The sequence below is a fragment of the Lolium perenne genome, chromosome 5, assembly GCF_019359855.2.
Source record: "Lolium perenne isolate Kyuss_39 chromosome 5, Kyuss_2.0, whole genome shotgun sequence".
NCBI classification, from domain to species: Eukaryota; Viridiplantae; Streptophyta; class Magnoliopsida; order Poales; family Poaceae; genus Lolium; species Lolium perenne.
The window spans coordinates 205929682-205948111 of NC_067248.2; the positions used below are offsets into that span (position 1 = coordinate 205929682).

At 46.1% G+C, this 18430-nt stretch overlaps 1 protein-coding gene across 1 annotated transcript; it reads right to left on the reverse strand.

Annotated features, from left to right (window-relative positions):
- Positions 1-1636: 1636 nt before the first annotated feature.
- LOC127301753 (F-box/FBD/LRR-repeat protein At1g13570) lies at positions 1637-4558 on the reverse strand. The gene is made up of 4 exons (XM_051332022.2): positions 3614-4558; positions 2789-2941; positions 2402-2681; positions 1637-1866 (listed from the first exon to the last, which is right to left on the reverse strand). The coding sequence occupies exons 1-4, from the start codon at positions 4457-4459 to the stop codon at positions 1847-1849; spliced, it is 1299 nt and encodes a 432-aa protein (XP_051187982.1). The 5' UTR covers positions 4460-4558; the 3' UTR covers positions 1637-1846.
- Between the last annotated feature and the right edge of the window lie 13872 nt (positions 4559-18430).

An 18430-nucleotide genomic window follows, 5' to 3' on the forward strand; every position in this document is an offset into this window, starting at 1 on the left:
CTAAACCTTCCCCTCACCTGGATCCTCAAGCGTACATCCGGCCCCAACTTAAGCCTACCCATGGCATCTGTTGTTACACCACAACGACATTATCCCCTCTTCGGCGGCAGGGCCGTGCTAGCTGAAGTGAGGATGAGGCATGTGTCCTTTCCTTTCATGGTGGCTTTGTTGCCATTATTCATGTTGTGTCTTCTTTCATCGATCTTAGACTAAAGCTTCCATCTTCATACGCAGACTCATGGATGTCCAATTAACAGGACACAATGACGTGTTCGTTTGGAACCTACCTCGGTTGTGTATACAGTAAAATCTCTGTATTTAGATCATATGAATGGTTATACTACTTATCTCCGAAAATATATTTGGAAAATTGAAAAATACGATTTTTCGGTGGTCCTTCATAGAAAGTGGTTCTACCTAAAGATAATCTTGCAAAAGAGCAGCGCCATATGAAATGTTGTTTTGGTAATCAAGAGTAGCATTTATTCTTTGATTGCCCACTTGCTAAATTTGTTTGGCGTGGTGTTCATATAACACACAGTATAATACCCCCAGCTAATATGATGAATTTGTTTGGAAATTGGGCGCTTGTGTTTATTATGGGATCTATGGAACACGCACAATGATCTCATATTTAACAGATCCATATAATTTTTTTTTACAGGTTATCCCGCTGGTTTCGCAGTGACTCCGTATGTGGCTATATCTAAAGCCGGAGGGGCTGCATCGGGCCATGGTTCTGGGTGCAATAGATTGGAAAAGGGAAGCACTGAAATTATGCAACCGGTGTGGATGATATCACTATATTGCTTTTCCATTTTCAAGTGATTTCATGTTTCAACTCTTTGTGATCCATAAATTGTAAACGTTGAAACAATAAAATGAGGTCTTATGTATCAGTCGATGCAGAGGCCGGGACATGCTCTCATTTTGAAAAAAAAAATCCCCAACCCATCCGGGTGCTTCTACAATTCTCATCTCTTTGAAGATACTTGCTATCAATCAAATAATAAACATACAATAGCTTCCAGTTTCATAAACTACAAACACGTTGCACAATGCAAAATTGAAAATCAATCAAACACTGAACGTTAGAATCTTAAAAAGAAAAAAAAAACAAATTTTGCTTACCCCATTCTTTTGACACTTGTAGAAGGCCCACCAGTCGTGCTGGAGCATGACTGTTGCACCAGGAGACCATAGACGGGACACGCGATGATTGGGATGAATAGGCTATGGCGGTGTCGAGCAGAAAGGGGAGAGTGGTCGACATGATGAAAGCGGAACAACTCCGGTGGCAGCAGACCAATTCTGGCGGGATGTGGAAGGGAGGGGCTGGGCAACTAGGTTTTGTGATGCTAGAGGAGGAAGGGGAAATTTTGTCAGGGAGTGAAAGAGATAATAGATTTCCCGTTTTGTAAATAACCCTCTCCTGTAGGTGTTCCTGTTTCACTTAGCCACAGCGTGGCCTAACAAGCGGGGTCCAAATAATGCCACATCAGCGTACCGTCGATGAGACAATGCTCCATACTTAACTACCGCAAGTTTATATTCCTAAGGTGGGTATCTATATCAAAATCACGTGTTAAATTGAGGTACTTTTGATGAATTTGATTTTTTTCCGAAAGGCCAAGTCTGAAATCGTTATAAAAGACTTCTCCACGGCAGCCAAAGTACCAACAAGACAAGCTAACGCACTGACTCATAAGTCATATCACATATTTTGTGCCGAACTACCAAATAGTAGCAAGATCTTTTCAGAATAAGTACACTGAGTTACTTGCGAAAAGACATTTTCCATATGCGATGTATCGAATCTTCAGAAGATTTTCATCGGACAGACAACCTAGTATTTCTTCGCTTTACCTGCACGTGGAGTCGGGATTAAGCATGGTTAATGTCTTTATCCAAATGAACATAACAGAGATAGATTCTTCGTCGAGACTACTTCAAAAAAGGTTTGATTATCAGCACCTTGTTTCTTTGTCGCTGTTGTTGGCATTATTAATTTAAAAATTGGCTGATGACCTTTTATCTAAAAATAAAAGTAAAAGTTGCATAGTGCTGGAATGGGGAAATGAATAATGTAGAACTGCAATGGGAGAGGAACCCACAATTTGAAATTTAGCGCACAAAAATAAATGTTATCTTGCATTATGGACATGGCAATCTGACTATCTGAAAACATAGCAGCCCAAGTTTTCAATGCTTCATATTAGGCTTTCCGATTGTAGCAAACATGTCAATATAAGTAAACTTACTGGTAACAAGAAAACAGTTAAATCTTATGTGAACCTCACTAGGAAACTCTCAAAAATAAATATGAACTGAAATTGACAAAGCCATACGTTCGAACACAAAATACAATAGAAACTTGTTACCTAAAAGTAAGATGATTTACCTTCATATAGAACCTTTGCATGACTTGAAGCTCTTGGGTAGTTTAGTAGCTTGTTCACTACACCCTCATTACACATTGAGCATTTCTCACCATGACTTACAGATAATGTGCGAAGAAGCCTTGTCTTAGAAAGAATAAGCTCTATAAAACACAATTCATTTGAAAACCAATGAATAGCAGTTATCTGCACAAACTGAAGTTTCGCACACATGCCATCAGTCCATTGTGCATTTTGAAACTCTCCATTTGCCTCATATTTCTGCCCCACACCATCATCGATCTTCATATACATAACATAAGTAAGAAGTCATTCATTGTAAATAGTCACTATATGGTCTTCAAATAATGTACATACAAGTTATATGGTATGCCAGCATTCAACATTACCATTATTTTGAGTCTTTCAAGGTTTGGAGCATTCCTCAACAAACAGAAGGTTGACATAATGGAGGAAAGTTCAGAGAATTGTGTGTAGAGTTTTAAGCTCTTTAAGTTGCCAAAAGTGCATGGAAGTGTCTCTAGTATATTAGCCCCATTTAACTGAAAAAGATAAAAGACATAATGTGAGAAGTTTGAAACTTGAGGCAAATTTAGGACAGTTGAGCATATATTTGCATTCTTTACTCATGCGAGCAAAGCCATTATATTCGTTTAGGATGTTAAAATTTACAAAGGCACTCAAGTCTCAGGACTCTAGAAACAAAAAAGGTTAGTTAAACTACTTTCTTAAAAAGCGAGGTAGTATATTAGTTCGGTGCAAAGAGTTGAAATATCAGTAACAACAATTAACAATTGCTAAAAATGTATCTGTAAATCCATATTAAATACGAATACAAAAGGATTTCTAGAAAACCAATATATGCTGGATTATTGAATATATGCAGCTCTATGACTACATGACTGGGAAGTAACTCTGAAGTTAAATTGCAAAATCTCATTTATAGTTGGGGGCTTGGAGCTCAACACCAACCACTTTGGATCCTGATTGTCCCTAGCAGGTCAAATACTTCAGCAACCACGCGTCATTTCAATTGGGCATCAAGGGAATATGCTGGGAAGGTAATGCACAACAGATAGGAAAAACGTACTGTACAACATATCTACGATGTTTATCTGCAAGCAAATTCCAATATATCTCTGATGATTCTAAAGAAAATGAGCACAATTATCTATATTAATAAGATATGCTAAATTGAGAGCATTGGCGTGTACCGGCGAATGAAGAGTGCATAGCACGAGCTTGGTAACACTCGCAAATCCGGCGAGGAATTTGGCGAAGTCACGGCCCGGTAAATAATCCCGGATATCAATATCGGCAGAGTGCAGCGACGGGAGCTCCCCAATGTTCCAGCCTAGATCCCCAGCTGATCGAATGTTCAGGTCCCGGAGGTTGGGCGCCTGAATCACCCACTCGGTGAAGTCGCCCGCTATTTCCACGTCCCAAAGGAGCAGCTTCTCGAGCGAGGGCGAGGTCGCGATGATCTCCTCCAGCTGGTGGTACTCGCCGTTCGCCTGAAACCGGACGTTGATGAGAGCGAGGTTCCTCAGCTCCGGGAAACCCTCGAAGCCCGCGGGAAGGAGCGGGAGCGCGCAGCCGTAGAGCCGGAGGACGGTGAGCAGGCCGCAGGAGAAGATGGAGGAGGGGAGGACGATGAGGCCGTCGACGGAGATGAGGTTGAAGACCTCGACGGCCCGGCGGGAGAGGACGATGAGCCAGTCGTCGAGGCGGCCCGCGTGGAGCTGGTCGAGGTAGGCGTAGAAGCGGCGGACTCGGGCGGGGCAGCGGAGGAGGACGCTGTCGACGGCCCTCAGCCCCTTGGACGCGCCCTTGCCGCCCTTGGGGCGGGGGAAGTCGAGGTCGAGGGACGGGAGGGCCTCCCATCGGCGTCGCCAGGCGCGGGAGAGCGCCGACGTGCGCACGGCGTCGCGGAGGCCGACGCGGGTGAGGATGTCGTCGAGGACCCCCGTTGGCAGGGAGATCAGGGCGTCCGCCTCCGCCGCAGCCACAGCGACCTCAGTCAGCCGACGAGGCGTGTAGGGGCGGGGCGGCGCCGACATTTCTCCGTGACCTGCGTGGCGCTGTTCGATGGTTTTGAGGAACGCCGATTCGGTGGCTTCGGCTCCTTTCGGCACAAAACCCCAAACGCTGATGCGAGTGGGTCGGGCAGTCTACCGCCCATTCACTTGACAAAAGAACTAAAATAACAATATGAGATTTTTTTTTTCTAATACAAGCTTTGCTGAGAACCAACATGTGGTTGGATGGTTAGGAGGGCAGTGGCACCCCAGCTTATCAGAGTTCAAATCCTAGATTTGATACTTTGATGTCTCATAAAGGCTGAATATTCTTCAGTGGGAGGCGACGTTTCCGTCAACAGCGAGGCGCCTGTGATGACTTCATCAATCTAAAGACCTGTCGGATCAATTCTTCAACGCAGTCTTTTGGAGATGCTCATAGGGGTAGGATGTGCGTGTGTGCGTTCATAGAAGTGAGTGTGTACGCGTATGTATGAGCGTCTTTGATTGTACTGTGTTTCGTGGAAAAAAAAGGCAACCACGGCTGGGACGAAGACTTTTTCGTAATTTTATTATTTTTATTAAATTTTCTTATACTACTGTTGAGGAATATAAATAGATTGGTGGATTTTCGCAATGTTTTTAAAGTGCCTCAAATTAGCAATTTGCTACTTGTGCAATTGAGTTATTGCATGAAAATAGTGACAACAACGGCTCAAGTGTATTACGACAGTGGAATGGGATCCATCGACGTACAAAGTGGCCAAGCGCTCCGGGCCTCGGGCTCATGGCAAGTCAAGCTTATGTCTTTGGCGGCCCGGCTCACACTCACAAATGTTTGCCTCTCCAATATACCCATGCGTGCAATAGGTCTATACATGCTGGGCACGGCCTCGGTTCTCCGGGGAAGTTAAGGGCCTGAACCGTAAATACCATATAGTTTGTTGGGATGCAGTGTGTCACTTAAAATCCATGGGTAACTAGGGATCATCGATACGAAGCTTGTGATTTGTAAGCATATATCTGATGGATGGCCTCTGAGCTAATATCCTTAGAGCATCTCCAATAGGGTGCAAACGGAACGATGAGTGACCGTTTGCGTTCGCGAGATGGAAAAATGCATCGGGATCGTGCTCCAGCGGGGCGACGCAAAGTGATCGAGCCGTCTGCGGCAACGGAAACCTGGTTCAAATATGCGCCTCGGATGCGTCTTTGCGGACGCTGCACAGACGCGCGAAATGTTCGCTCGTATCTGGCGGATGTTTCGTCGGGTCCGCCTAGCATCTGGCAGCACATCATAGTCAGTCGTGAGTCTTGACGCCATGTATTCTGCTTGCATCCCGAAAGTTTCTGACAGTCGATGAAAATCCTTATCGCACTTATCGGCTAGCGCAAAGCTTCCTTTGACTGTGATTGATCCCTTAGGCCCAGGCATTCTCCATAGCAGATACGTGTAATGTGGTACCGCCATAAATCTAGCATATGCTGGGCGTCCCAACAAAGCGTGGTACTGTGATGGGAAATCCACGACTTCGAATTCCAGCCTCTCTATTCTGTAATTTTCTCGGGTCCCAAACTGAATATCGAGATTAATCTTCCCTAGCGGATAGCTTGGCTTCTCTGGTGTGATACCGTGGAATCGCGTGTCGGTTGGTTTTAGGTTTGCTAGGGATATGTTCATCTTCCTTAATGTATCTGCATACATAAGGTTTAAACTGCTGCCGCCGTCTATGAACACTCGAGATACGTCGAATCCTGCAATTACTGCTGGTAAGATAAGTGCTGATTGCCCTGGTCGAGGAACTTGCTGTGGATGATCCGCTATTGTGAAGCCAATATCTTGCCCTGACCAATTGAGATACTCGACTGTTGGTGGAGGCATCTTTTCTGCCATGAACACCTGTCGCGAGATTACTTTCTGAGCTCTATTGGATGGCCTGCCTTTCTGAATCATCGAGACCGCTCCGTTAGAGTTGGGATCAACATAAGGCGGTGGTGCAGGTGCTGCCGCAATTCTCAGCTGATGTCGATTATCGTCTGTAATTGCGGGACGAGGTGGCAGGTGGATCTCACTCCTGGGTCCTTGAGGATTTCTGGGCGCTGCCTGAGCGTTGGCATGCCCTGCCCACCTTAACATTGCCTGAAAATTTCGGCAATCCTTTTGCAAGTGTCCCGATTGTCTTTTTCCGTTGTTGTCAAGATAAAAATGCATTTGACACGGCCCGTTCATCATCTCCTCGGGAGACACGAAAGGCCTCTGGAACCTTGACCTGGTACTTTGCCTGTTGTTTCGAGAGTCATCTCTATTGTCGCCTCACTGCTCGTTGCTCCTCTGGTAATCATCTCTATTGTTTCCTCCGGCGCTTGCTCGGAAGCCAGCCAAAATTTGCCCTGGTGCATCATAACCCGAGTACTGCCGAGGAAATCATCGCCTATTTTGATAATTTCGGCCGCGGTCCTCCTCTGGTGACCTATGCCGTTTGTTGTGAACAGCATCTTCTCCATCTGCCCATCTATTTGCTATCTCCATCAATGCTGATACTGTCTTTGGATTGGTTCTCCCCAAATCCTCAACAAAATCTCCTCGCCTGATTCCTGCGAAAAACGCATCTATCGCTCTCTCGTCAGATATATTTTCTGCCGAGTTTTTGATGATATTCCACCTTTGGATGTATTTTCTCATTGATTCGTCTGGCTTCTGTCGACACGCCCTCAATTCCTCTAGTGATGCGGGTTTTTTGCAGGTGGACCGGAAATTCTTGACGAATATGTCTTCGAAGCTATCCCAGCTGTCGATAGATCCTGGAGGAAGCTTCTTTATCCAAGATCGCGCGGCTCCACTTAAATGCACCTGGATGCTTTGCATAGCTGTTGCTCTGGTCCCTCCTGTGAGCTTCACCGTCTCGAGGTAATCAACTAGCCAATCCTCTGGATCTTGCAGGCCGTCGAATTTCTTAAAGTTATCAGGCAACTTAAATCCCGAAGGGACTCGAGTTTTTCGTACTCTCCTCGTGAAGCATGGCAAACCGCACATATCCTCGTCGTTTAGTTCTGGGGAGTGCCGATGTTCCCTTCTACTTTGCCGTGCTCTGTCCACCCTTGCCTGCGCTGCCGTGTCTCTTGCTCCACTTGTTCCTTCGGGAGTCGCTGCTGCTGCTGCCGCAGGTCGTGGACTATTTTGCCTTGCTGTTCCTTCGGGAGGTGTTGATGCAAACGCCGTTCCCATGGCTCCAACTCCTGCCATTGCCATGTTGTACAGTGCCTCCCTTGGATCTCCTGGAGGTGGCCTGGATGCAAGGATAAAGGCATGTGTCGCTATATACCCAGCTTCTGGTGTCTTGGGGATAATATTCCCCCTCGTGTCTATCGACATAAAAGACATGTCGAGGTTTTGAACCAAGTGCTCTCTTTCTCCTTCAGGTATATGTTGCAACCTTGATCTTGCTCTGTTCCGAGCTTCCCTGTGGCTATCTCCCGAGGTTCCAGATTGTCGACTCAGCTCTGCCCTTCGCCTGCTTGACGCGGAGGCTGCCTCCTTTCTCCTGTTCAGGGCAGCTGTCTGTTTTTCCAATTCCCTCGCAGCTCGCGCGAGCCTATATTGATATGCTTGCAGCTCTTCTGGCGTGGCTGTTGTAGCCATTGGTTCTGAGCCATCCATAGCTCTTGCGGCTCTATCCCATGCTGCTTGCGGGAGTTGAACTCTATCACGAGGCTCAGATCCAATATATTTGTTGCCTAGGCCTCGTCGTAAATCAGAGGGATCGACATATGGATTTCCCAAATCGTCGAAAGCCTCGGATGTTTCCTCCTGATCGCGGCTTGGCTCTCCGATGGCATAAATCTGATGGTATTTTGTATTCAGATCTGTGCTGAGTTTGGTGACACCATCATAAAGATTGGTGAAGACCTTTCCCACTGTAGTGGATTTGTCGATGAAGTTGAAGCTGTCGACAGTGCTCGAGTCATCGCTTATATAGGAGTCCGCAGATGATTCGAAGGACATGTCGCTGAAGATCTTGGCGAGCTTTTCGCTTGCCCTGGTGCTGATGAAGCGTGGCGATGAAGTCTCCTCTTCGCCTGACTCGATCGACGATGTTGAGCTCGAAAAATCGGAATCGACCGCCGACAATCCCGACGAGATCGGAATCTTCCGAACGTCATCTCCATAGGCTCCTCCAGATACGCATATGCATCCAAACGGGAGGGCGTGTGAGGAACAAAATCGACAGGACCAGTTGCGATCTGTTTACCTCGGTCCATCGCGTTGCTTGCAGTTGATGAAGTCGATGATCTTGAACGTGCCATCGAGATCAGATCCTTGACGCCTCTAATTCCCACAGACGGCGCCAATTGACAAGGGATTAACTTGTCAATGCCTACGGGTTGTAGACTAGGGTTTAGTTGGAAGTAGAGGGCAAGTAGATCTCGAAGGTTTCAGCCGAAAAGTACTCGACGATTATGAAAACTAGGGTTTGAGAGACAATGATTCGATGCTTTCTTTGTCCCTCGACTCCCCCTTATATAGGAGGTGGAGTCGAGGGATTCGTATTGTACAAGTTACAGAGTCCGGGAGGGTTTCTAACTCATCCCGCTAGATTACAAACATCATCTCCTAATACAACTCTAGCTTTCCTTAATGTCAACTTGGGCTTCCGATTCTTCTTATTCTTCGAGTCGTGGGCCTTCAGTAAACCCCGGGTACTATCTTCGGCAGGCCCATTGGGGATGCCTATGTCAGCGACCCTGCCTTGATTGGTTTAACCTAACCATCGCCTACCTCGCGACGGAAGTTATTGGCGCGCGGCGACGGTGCAGTTTTCGCAGAGGCACAGCGAAGCATCTCGTCGCGCCTAGCTCTTTGTGTCGGCGTTAATGAGCGCCACCGCTCCCCTGCCTCCCTCCGGCCTATAAAAAGATGCGCTCTCCCATCGTCCCTCACGCACAAAACCTAGCGTCTCTCTCCCCAACCCTAGCCGCCACCATCTCAAGAGTTGACGCTATAACTGGTAGAGGGAGAGGCCGAGGTCGCGGCCGTGGTCATGGTCGTGGCCGCGGCAGAGCTACACGGTCATCGTTGCCTGCGACGTCGTCGTCTTCATCGTCGGACATGCAGGAAGAGCAGCAAGTGTTGTTCGAGTTCGTCGTCGTCCTCAACGGTGACCCACTCAGCATCCAAAGGCTGCCAGACAAGTTCGCCAATCGTCGCCGACAACGAGCCGGCCGCACTGCGTCTGCGGGAGGCCGGCTGCGACAGCTGCCGGGTGGCCGATGGACGTGCTCTTCGACGGGTGCGGCAAGATGTACCTCCACACTGGCTGGGAGAAGTTCGCGCACTTCCACGATCTCCAAGCCGGATGCGTGCTCGCATTCTCCTACCTATGCGACGTGGATATGAGCGTCAAGGTGTTCGATGACACATCTTGCCACCGGTACTACCACGGGACGACGATGAGGATGACGATTGAACACACAGTGTGTTCCTTCTTCGCAGCGAAAATAGGCACGGAGGTTTCTGGATTTTTCAGTTTGGGTGCCTGAGAGTGTTCTTTCTTGGCAGCAAACACACGAAATCTGCAATACCAACACTAGCTAGGTTTCCTTATTTTGTAATATTTTAACTATGTATAGTTTGTGTAAACCATGTTCCAAACTATGTATTAATTTGTGTAAACCATGTTTCAAATTATGTATTAGTTTGTGTAAAACCATGTTCCCAATTACGTATTAGTTTGTGTAAATGTTTGAAACTATGTTTATAATTGAAAAAGACAAAACAAAAACAAGTAGGAAAAAATACGTCGGGTCACTGAAGGCACCCCAGGCACAAACAGACGCGCGGACAAAAAGCTGATATTTTCATGTCCGCCAGTGAACGCAAATGGACGCATAAATAGCTGATATTTTCATGTCCGACAGAGACTATTTATGCGTCCACAATACATTGCCCCGTTGAAGATGCTTTTAGAAGAAAATACACTCTTTCGAAGTATCTACTCCTGGACTATCATCTTTCGGCGTCCCAACTCTGGAAGTCGGTCGACAAATACAAACATGTGTTCAACCTTGGCACTGAACACATTGTTAACAAGCCTCTACTAGGTTTTGGCTTGACACTGGTGGCTTGGTCGTGGACCTGAAGGGGAGAAATAGGACCTCCCTTTCGACGTGGTTGGTTGGGACAACCTGTGGTGTGCCATCCAGGCCATCACCCTCTCTCAAGCGCCGAATGAGTTTCTATGGGCCCGTGGTTGTCCCCTGCTTAGAGCATCTCCATCGGCTCCCCCGATAGCGGTTCCGGTAGTTTTTGGGGGTCGGGAGCAAAAATGGGCTCGCACCGGCGCGCCCCAAACGATGCCGGCGATTTTTTGAGCCCAATAGAAGTGCCGGCAATCTCGTATCGGCCCCTTCACCAGGGCACGAATCGGGTGCGCCGGCGCCTCGCGAGGCTGAAAATTTTGGGCGTGGGAACCGTCTGTCAGCGACATAACAACAAAATATACATCTTCTCCGCAATGTTGAGAAAATCGCTTATCGGGTTCAACTCGGTTAGCTGACGATTAGCAATTAATAGGCAAATCGGACGATTAATCGGGCGATAAATGAGTTAATCGGACGATAAATGAATTTATCGGCTAATCGGTGACCACTGAATTGGGATTCGGGCGATTAATCGTTGAATCGGACGATTTTTTGAACAGTGCTTTTCCGCCAAAACCCCGTCCCCTCCGCCGCTCATTTCTCCCGCTAACCGCTCAATCTCCCATCCAGCCTCCAACCCGGAAAAAACCCTCGCCGCCGTGCAATGCCACCGAAGAGAAAGGCTCCGGGGAAGGCAGCGAAGCCGCCGACGAAGGCGCCGCCGAAGACGCGCACCATCGCGCCGAAGGAGAAGCCGGCGACCATGTCGCAGGAGGACTGGGAGACGGAGATGGAGCGCCGCACCTTCGTCACAGCCGACCGCAGGAGGCGCCGCATCGCCGCCCTCGACGCAGCGAAAGCGGCGGCCTCTGTGGAAGCGTGTATGAGCTTGGGCGGCGGCCTGAACAACATCTCGAGCTCCCCCATCATCGCCAGGTTACTACGCGGGGTACACCGCGGACGCGCCGTCGATCTCGCAGATGAGGCTGTCGCAGATGGACGGCTGCGCCCGCTACTCCCCCGAGTTCGGGGATAGCGACATGACCGTCGACAACAATGCCCCGTTCTCGCCGGATTCAACGGCTCGTGGCAGCGGCGCCTTCCGCTTCCCCGACCTGAATGATTCGCCTGACCTGCGCCGCACCCAGGGCCACGTGACGGATGGCACCGGCCTTCCCCGCGACCTCTTCCCCGACGACGGCAAGCGTACCCAGCAGGTGTTCGGCAGTGGGTCCGGCGTGTCCATGGGCCAGGACGAGGTGTGGTTCCTTTCTTTCTATGTGTTGTGTGCATCGTAGACACCGTCGGCGACTCAAAGTTTGTAACTTTATGCGTAGATTGCCGGCGAGGAGGAGATCCTGAACGGCATCATACGCGGCCATGCCTACAAACCCCCGGTCGACGACTACAAAGAAGAGGCCGACGAGGACGAAGGTGAGGAGGAAGTCCAGGAGGAGTTGATCGACGCCGAGACCGGCGCGAGCGCGAGGAGGACGCGCAGCCGTTCCGCTGGCACTCGTGGTCCGAGGTGGAGGTCCTTGGAGGATGAATGTCTCATCGAGGCGTGGAAGCAAGTGAGCTTTTGCCCCATCACCGGCGCAAACCAAACCGGGGGCAAGTATTACAAGCGCATCCTCGATTGTTTCAACGAGAAGAAGAACTATGGTGATTACGCCACCATAGAGATGAACCAGAACGATGGCGCCCTCTCTCACCGTTGGAACTTGATCAAGGCGTCATGTAGCAAGTTCCACGGCTACTATGAGAAGATCAAGGCACGGAAGGAGAGCGGCACGATGATGGTGGATTGGGTATGATCTACGCCTATCTTATTTGCATATGAATTGATGATCAATGTTGTTGCATATGAATTGATGATCCAACTTGTTGCATATGAATTGATGATCTTCAATGTTTTTCATTGTTTTGCATCATATATTGTTAGATGCTCAAAGCCCTCGAAATGTACAAGAACCAACACGAGGAGAAAAACTTTCCATTTATGCATTGCTACTCCAAGGTTGCAAGAAATAGGACGACCTCCTCCACACTCTCTTGAAGGACGGGGAAGATGGGCCGGTCGATCCAGCCGGCGCCTCCACCGGGCGCCCCATTGGCAACCAGAAGGCCAAGGCCGACAGGAATGCGGCGCCGGTATTGGCAGCCATGGATGCCTCCATCGAGAAGACGATCACCTCGTTCTCGCTGGAGAACAAGGAAGCTGCCGATAGAGCCGTGATACGCGTACAGCACGCGTCCGTTGGGAACCCCAAGAGGAAGGTGTGATGCGTACAGCGGCAAGTTTTCCCTCAGTAAGAAACCAAGGTTTATCGAACCAGTAGGAGCCAAGAAGCACGTTGAAGGTTGATGGCGGCGAGATGTATTGCGGCGCAACACCAGGGATTCCGGCGCCAACGTGGAACCTGCACAACACAACCAAAGTACTTTGCCCCAACGAAACAGTGAGGTTGTCAATCTCACCGGCTTGCTATAACAAAGGATTAGATGTATAGTGTGGATGATGATTGTTTGCCGAGAACAGTAGAACAAGTATTGCAGTAGATTGTATTCGATGTAAAAGAATGGACCGGGGTCCACAGTTCACTAGTGGTGTCTCTCCCATAAGATAAATAGCATGTTGGGTGAACAAATTACAGTTGGGCAATTGACAAATAGAGAGATCATGACAATGCACATACATGATATGATGAGTATAGTGAGATTTAATTGGGCATTACGACAAAGTACATAGACCGCTATCCAGCATGCATCTATGCCTAAAAAGTCCACCTTCAGGTTATCATCCGAACCCCTTTCAGTATTAAGTTGCAAACAACAGACAATTGCATTAAGTATGGTGCGTAATGTAATCAATAACTACATCCTCGGACATAGCATCAATGTTTTATCCCTAGTGGCAACAGCACATCCATAACCTTAGAGGTTTCTCTCACTCCCCCAGATTCACGGAGACATGAACCCACTATCGAGCATAAATACTCCCTCTTGGAGTTACAAGCATCAACTTGGCCAAAGCATCTACTAGTAACGGAGAGCATGCAAGATCATAAACAACACATAGATTGATAATCAACATAACATAGTATTCTCTATCCATCGGATCCCAACAAACACAACATATAGCATTACAGATAGATGATCTTGATCATGTTAGGCAGCTCACAAGATCCGACAATGAAGCATAATGAGGAGAAGATAACCATCTAGCTACTGCTATGGACCCATAGTCCAGGGGTGAACTACTCACTCATCACTCCGGAGGCGACCATGGCGGTGTAGAGTCCTCCGGGAGATGAATCCCCTCTCCGGCAGGGTGCCGGAGGCGATCTCCTGAATCCCCCGAGATGGGATTGGAGGCGGCGGCGTCTCTGGAAGGTTTTCCGTATCGTGGCTCTCGGTACTGGGGGTTTCGCGACGAAGACTATATGTAGGCGGAAGGGTAGGTCAGGGGGGCCACACGAGGGGCCCAGACGACAGGCCGGCGCGGCCAAGACCTGGGCCGCGCCGCCCTAGTGTCTGGCCACCTCGTGGCCCCACTTCGTCTCCTCTTCGGTCTTCTGGAAGCTTCGTGGTAAAATAGGCCCCTGGGCGTTGATTTCGTCCAATTCCGAGAATATTGCCTTACTAGGATTTCTGAAACCAAAAACAGCAGAAAATAGCAACTGGCTCTTCGGCATCTTGTTAATAGGTTAGTGCCGGAAAATGCATAAATATGACATAAAGTATGCATAAAACATGTAGATATCATCAATAATGTGGCATGGAACATAAAAAATTATCGATACGTCGGAGACGTATCAGCATCCCCAAGCTTAGTTTCTGCTCGTCCCGAGCAGGTAAACGATAACAAAGATAATTTCTGGAGTGACATGCCATCATAACCTTGATCATACTATTGTAAGCATATGTAATGAATGCAGCTATCAAAACAATGTAAATGACATGAGTAAACAAATGAATCATATAGCAAAAACTTTTCATGAATAGTACTTCAAGACAAGCATCAATAAGTCTTGCATAAGAGTTAACTCATAAAGCAATAATTCATAGCAGAGGCATTGAAGCAACACAAAGGAAGATTAAGTTTCAGCGGTTGCTTTCAACTTGTAACATGTATATCTCATGGATATTTGTCAATGTAAAGTAATATAACAAGTGCAATAAGCAAGTATGTAGGAATCAATGCACAGTTCACACAAGTGTTTGCTTCTTGAGGTGGAGAGAAATAGGTGAACTGACTCAACATAAAAGTAAAAGAAAAGGCCCTTCGCAGAGGGAAGCATCGATTGCTATATTTGTGCTAGAGCTTTGGTTTTGAAAACAAGAAACAATTTTGTCAACGGTAGTAATAAAGCATATGTGTTATGTAAATTATATCTTACAAGTTGCAAGCCTCATGCATAGTATACTAATAGTGCCCGCACCTTGTCCTAATTAGCTCGGATTACCTGGATTATCATCGCAATGCACATGTTTTAACCAAGTGTCACAAAGGGGTACCTCTATGCCGCCTGTACAAAGGTCTAAGGAGAAAGCTCGCATCGGATTTCTCGCTATTGATTATTCTCAACTTAGACATCCATACCGGGACAACATAGACAGCAGATAATGGACTCCTCTTATATGCATAAGCATGTAGCAACAATTAATTTTCTCATATGAGATTGAGGATATTTGTCCAAAACTGAAACTTCCACCATGGATCATGGCTTTAGTTAGCGGCCCAATGTTCTTCTCTAACATTATGCAATGCTCTAACCATTCTAGCGGTAAATCTCCCTTACTTCAGACAAGACGAACATGCATAGTAACTCACATGATATTCAACAAAGAGTAGTTGATGGCGTCCCCAGGAACATGGTTATCGCACAACAAGCAACTTAATAAGAGATAAAGTGCATAATTACATATTCAATACCACAATAGTTTTTAGGCTATTTGTCCCATGAGCTATATATTGTAAAGGTAGAGGATAGAAATTTTAAAGGTAGCACTCAAGCAATTTACTTTGGAATGGCGGAGAAATACCATGTAGTAGGTAGGTATGGTGGACACAAATGGCATAGTGGTTGGCTCAAGGATTTGGATGCATGAGAAGTATTCCCTCTCGATACAAGGTTTAGGCTAGCAAGGTTATTTGAAACAAACACAAGGATGAACCGGTGCAGCAAAACTCACATAAAAGACATATTGTAAACATTATAAGACTCTACACCGTCTTCCTTGTTGTTCAAACTCAATACTAGAAATTATCTAGACCTTAGAGAGACCAATTATGCAAACCAAATTTTAGCATGCTCTATGTATTTCTTCATTAATGGGTGCAAAGTATATGATGCAAGAGCTTAAACACGAGCACAACAATTGCCAAGTATCACATTATCCAAGACATTATAGCAATTACTACATGTATCATTTTCCAATTCCAACCATATAACAATTTAACGAAGAAGAAACTTCGCCATGAATACTATGAGTAAAGCCTAAGGACATATTTGTCCATATGCAACAGCGGAGCGTGTCTCTCTCCCACACAAAGAATGCTAGGATCCATTTTATTCAAACAAAACAAAAACAAAAACAAACCGACGCTCCAAGCAAAGTACATAAGATGTGATGGAATAAAAATATAGTTTCAGGGGAGGAACCTGATAATATTGTCGATGAAGAAGGGGATGCCTTGGGCATCCCCAAGCTTAGACGCTTGAGTCTTCTTGAAATATGCAGGGGTGAACCACCGGGGCATCCCCAAGCTTAGAGCTTTCACTCTCCTTGATCATGTTGTATCATCTCTCTCTCTTGATCCTTGAAAACTTCCTCCACACCAAACTCAAAACAACTCATTGGAGGGTTAGTGCACAATCAAAATTTACATGTTCAGAGGTGACATGATCATTCTTAACACTTCTGGACATTGCACAAAGCTACTGAAAGTCAATGGTATCGAAAAATCCATCAAGCATAGCAAAACAGGCAATGCGAAATAAAAGGCAGAATCTGTCAAAACAGAACAGTTCGTAAAGACGAATTTTATTGAGGCACCAGACTTGCTCAAATGAAAATTCTCAAATTTAATGAAAGTTGCGTACATATCTGAGGATCACTCAAGTAAATTGGCATAATTTTCTGAGTTACCTACAGAGAATTAGACCCAGATTCGTGACAGCAAAGAAATCTGTTTCTCGCAGTAATCCAAATCTAGTATGAACCTTACTATCAACGACTTTACTTGGCACAACAATGCACAAAACTAAGATAAGGAGAGGTTGCTACAGTAGTAACAACTTCCAAGACTCAAATATAAAATAAAAGTACTGTAGTAAAAAAAACATGGGTTGTCTCCCATAAGCGCCTTTCTTTAACGCCTTTCAGCTAGGCGCAGAAAGTGTGTATCAAGTATTATCAAGAGACGAAGCATCAACATCATAATTTTCAAAATTTGTCCCATTGGTTATCTTAGATGCTCCCTTATCTATAGTGGTTTTAAGAGCTTTATCAATTTTAGGCCTATAATAGCTTTTTGGTTTAGGCCCCTTAGAGATATACATGAACTTTTGCTCCTTACCCACATAAGCTTTCTCTCTAAACTTTATAGATGAAAAGGTTGAACCCAACGTTCCCATAGCCTCTTCAAGTTCACTAATCCTTTGGGTTTGATTATCATGAATAGCACAAGATTCCAAAATGGCAATTTTCTCATTAATTCCACCTAGAGATTTATCAAGTTTATCAGTGCTATCAAGTAATGCTCCCAAAGTAATATCAATACTCGGAAGGTTTTGCTCTATGGTTTCCAACTTTTTCATGACATCTTCAAGAGAGGTTTCAATTTTAACTTCATTAACCGGTGGTATTCCAAATAAACTTTCAATAATGCAACTAGCTTCTAAGGCAGGAGTACCTAGGAAGTTACCTCCCGCGAGACAATCAAGAACATACCTATTCCAGCTAGAGATACCAACATAAAAATTTCTCAGTAGGATAGTGGTGGAGTGTTTCTTAGTGCACCTATTATGGGCATCACTAATTCTATACCAAGCATCTTTTAAACATTCTCCCCCTTTTTTGCTTAAACGCACGAACTTCAACTTCAGGATTACTCATTTTAGCAATAGTAAATAAAGCAAACTAGATAAAGTAAATGCAAGTAACTAATTTTTTGTGTTTTTAATATAGCAAACAAGATAGCAAATAAAGTAAAACTAGCAACTAATTTTTTTGTGTTTTGATTTAGTGCAGCAAACAAAGTAGTAAATAAAATAAAGCAAGACAAAAACAAAGTAAAGAGATTGGATTGTGGAGACTCTCCTTGCAGCGTGTCTTGATCTCCCCGGCAACGGCGCCAGAAAATCTGCTTGATACGCGTACAACACGCGTTCGTGGGGAACCCCAAGAGGAAGGTGTGATGCGTACAGCGGCAAGTTTTCCCTCAGTAAGAAACCAAGGTTTATCGAACCAGTAGGAGCCAAGAAGCACGTTGAAGGTTGATGGCGGCGAGATGTAGTGCGGCGCAACACCAGGGATTCCGGCGCTAACGTGGAACCTGCACAACACAACCAAAGTACTTTGCCCCAACGAAACAGTGAGGTTGTCAATCTCACCGGCTTGCTGTAACAAAGGATTAGATGTATAGTGTGGATGATGATTGTTTGCAGAGAACAGTAGAACAAGTATTGCAGTAGATTGTATTCGATGTAAAAGAATGGACCGGGGTCCACAGTTCACTAGTGGTGTCTCTCCCATAAGATAAATAGCATGTTGGGTGAACAAATTACAGTTGGGCAATTGACAAATAGAGAGATCATGACAATGCACATACATGATATGATGAGTATAGTGAGATTTAATTGGGCA

Coding starts and splice junctions, on each gene's coding strand:
- LOC127301753 (XM_051332022.2), bottom strand. CDS start 4,459: ATGTCGGCGCCGCCCCGCCCCTACACGCCTCGTCGGCTGACTGAGGTC. Junction 2,942..3,613: donor TATGCACTCTTCATTCGCCG/GTACACGCCAAT, acceptor TATCTTTTTCAG/TTAAATGGGGCTAATATACT. Junction 1,867..2,401: donor TGCAAAGGTTCTATATGAAG/GTAAATCATCTT, acceptor CTCCACGTGCAG/GTAAAGCGAAGAAATACTAG.